At 37.4% G+C, this 3087-nt stretch overlaps 1 protein-coding gene across 1 annotated transcript in view; it reads right to left on the minus strand.

Moving 5' to 3' along the window:
• SOX30 (SRY (sex determining region Y)-box 30) overlaps positions 1–3087 on the minus strand; it is a 21453-nt gene that overhangs the window by 17522 nt on the left and 844 nt on the right. Inside the window, exons 2-3 of the mRNA XM_014543052.1 lie at positions 2571–3079; positions 698–937 (exon numbers count right to left, since the gene is read on the minus strand). Of these exons, the coding sequence (XP_014398538.1) occupies positions 698–937; positions 2571–3079 (749 nt within the window). The remainder of the gene's footprint in view (positions 1–697; positions 938–2570; positions 3080–3087) is intronic.

Here is a 3087-nt window from a genome sequence, read left to right on the forward strand (position 1 = left end):
AGGAAGGGAGAGGGAGAGAGAGAAACATCAATGATGAGAATCATTGATTGGCTGTCTCCTGCACGCCCCACACTGGGGATTGAGCCCACAACCCAGGCATGTACCCCGAGTAGGAATTGAACCATGACCTTCCTGGTTCATAGGTCGATGTTCAACCACTGAGCCATGCTGGCAGGGCCCAGGCTTAATCTTAATGTCCCCACTGCTGGGGAAGAAATCAGAATTCATTTCAAATTACATCATGATGAGGATAAATCTATCAATCAAAAGGCAGGACTATGTTCTGATAATCATATAATATTAAAATAGAGCCTAGTGCCTTTAAGCGTGCATGCCTTTTTTTTTTCTATTGCTATAATTTTAAAACTTTTCTGGTATGTTTACAAAACTATAGCCTAGAATTCTGGAGCTTTTATCTTCAGAAGTTTATATCTATATATTTAATCAAAAACACAATAAAACTGTATGTCCCCTGGTTTGCATTAGTTAGCAAATAAGACTAGATAGCCCTCTAATTGGTTCTGTTTAACGAAACTTATGCCCAGTATCAATCATTAGTATATTAGCCATTGTTCGTTATTGTATATATCAGATTAGAAAAAAGATTACACATTTTGTCTTTCAATCTCAGCCTAACCAAATCTTTACCTAAATAACTTTATTTAAAAGAAATTAGAAGCTTTGTTCATTTGATTACCAGGAAATTCCTCTCTGTGCTTTTCTTTAATCTTTTGCGCTTCATCATAATAAGGTTTCTTTTGTTCTTCACTAAGTTTGTTCCACTCTAACCCAAGCTGGACACTGATTTCTGCATTGTTAGCTGCTGGGTTAGCTTTGGCTAGTGCTGGCCGGTGGATCCTTGCCCAAACCATAAATGCATTCATGGGTCGCTTCACATGGCCATTTCTGTCCTTACTGAAGGGAGTATCTGGTATTCCTACATGACAAAAATTAAGAGACTAAATTAATGTGTTTCACACACACTCACACATACAATTTTAAAGTGAAATGCACCTCCATTTTTATTTTTTCACTATCTGGAGAAAATATACATTTGAATATAGCCAAAGAACTGCCAGTGTTCCAGAACTCATTACCTCTGAACTCAGCATTCTAAACTGTAGAATGACTCTTCTATTTCTCAAAATAATAATATTGTTTAAGATATTGTGGAATAATGTTGAAGACAATAAACCGCTGGATTATTACTTCTTTGAGCTTTATCAATACCTCTAACAATCATTACCATTTACTTTCCATTAAAAACTATTCTATTAATGGGGGACAAGGTTAAACTATGGCTTAATTGATGACTATAATCCTAGCACTAGGTAGGTGCTCCCCCAATGTTTCAAGGAACTCATTTACATGCTGTTGTAGTGTCCATTCAAGCAAAATATTTATAATATTATAATATTATATTAGTTATATTTCATTATGAAGGTGAAACTCCTACCAATATGGGTCAACACTAGTCCCATGTCCTGAGAGAAAAATAAGAAAAGTGACTTTTTAAGAATCACAGATCCAGTTGATATTACAATAACGTAAGTTGTCATATCTAAATTCATCTCTCTTACATATCTCTTACAGAATTCATCAAAAACAACTATCTATAAACTTCTTATATTGTTTCTCTTTAGGGTTACTTGATATATGAATGATTTTTTTAATGCACAAAGGATGAAATAAGTATTATAAAGAAAGCTTTCCCTTTCCTTTAGAAAACGAAAACATTTAAAAAATACTGAAGTTAAAAATAAGAGGTTCAAGTGAGGAGAAAGAATCAGTAAAGAAAGTAACAAAAACAATAAATATGGAAGTTAATGAAACATGAAGATTAATATAACTTCTTATGACATTCATTGGCATAGTGTTTTGTCTGAAACCTGAAATAAGAAATTTTCTAGCTATATATCTGGAAATAATGGATAGAATTAAATAACTACTTGTAGTTGTTACCACTATAACTATAGTCACTTCTTTGAAAACATTTTTAGCTTATTCTATAGTATTTTCATTTTCCAAATTTTTCTAAGTCCTTAGCTTTTATAATTCTAAAATGTTACATTTAATCATGTACTGTTTTCTTCCAGAACAATGTCTACTGTTCCTTTTTAAAGAAGAAAAATCACCTCTAAATTATTTTATTTTAATAATAACCATTTTTTTCATTAAACACAATTTTTTCTTCGGCTTCTTGATACATGCAAAAATATTTATCTACTATAATATTTTAAAATATTATCTGTAGCATATAAACCTATAAACCGAGGGCTTTGTATCATCTAGCAAAAATATTTCTATTTTTGTGTGTAAACATTAGTCACATCTAAATCTCAACTTCATTGGGCCTTAATTAAAAAAATGTTGGGTAATCTTGAACGTGTTAGTGTATTTTACTGGCATATGTACAAGTCAATCAGAAGTGATACCTGTGCAGACTTTGCCCTGAAAAGAATCAGTTCCATGATTTTATTTTTCTAGTTTAGGCTTCTGAACTGCTGACATGTCAGCTATGGGACAACATAGACGAAATCTGAAAACCAGATTCCCCTGCCGTCTAATACCTGCGTCTGAGGGAAGCACGGTGAGCGGGACATCTTTGGTTTCAATTTTTACAGAAGGCTCCAGCAAGGACTGCATTTTAATAGGCACTGGTGTCAGGGGAACCTTGGTCAAGCGTATCAGCTCTGAAGGTGGCGGTCCCTGAAACTGGATCTGGGCCCCAGGGGAGACCGTGTGGAGAGTCAAAGGGATCCTGAGGTCTTGCTGGTGCGGCCCGAAGGCGCTGGACGGCTGGGCCAGGATGACCTCCTTGCCGCCATGGACCAGCCCATTAGACGCGGGCTCCCTGTCGAGTCTGCAGTCCTCGTGGAGTCTCTCGGGCTCCTCGGTCTTGATGATTCTTTCTCTGATGGCCGTCAGGCTTTTGCCTTCCCCGCCTTTCTCCGCGGCCCGCATGACCTCCTCCACCTCCAACTTGCTCTTCTTCTGGTCCCCTCGGCGACTGTCCAGGGCCGGCCCGGGGCCTTCCACCTTGGCCGTCCTGGAGGGCCTCGGGCTCGCCTCGACAGCCCTCCGAGG

Source organism: Myotis brandtii, unplaced genomic scaffold, assembly GCF_000412655.1.
Source record: "Myotis brandtii unplaced genomic scaffold, ASM41265v1 scaffold32, whole genome shotgun sequence".
Classification (NCBI taxonomy): Eukaryota; Metazoa; Chordata; class Mammalia; order Chiroptera; family Vespertilionidae; genus Myotis; species Myotis brandtii.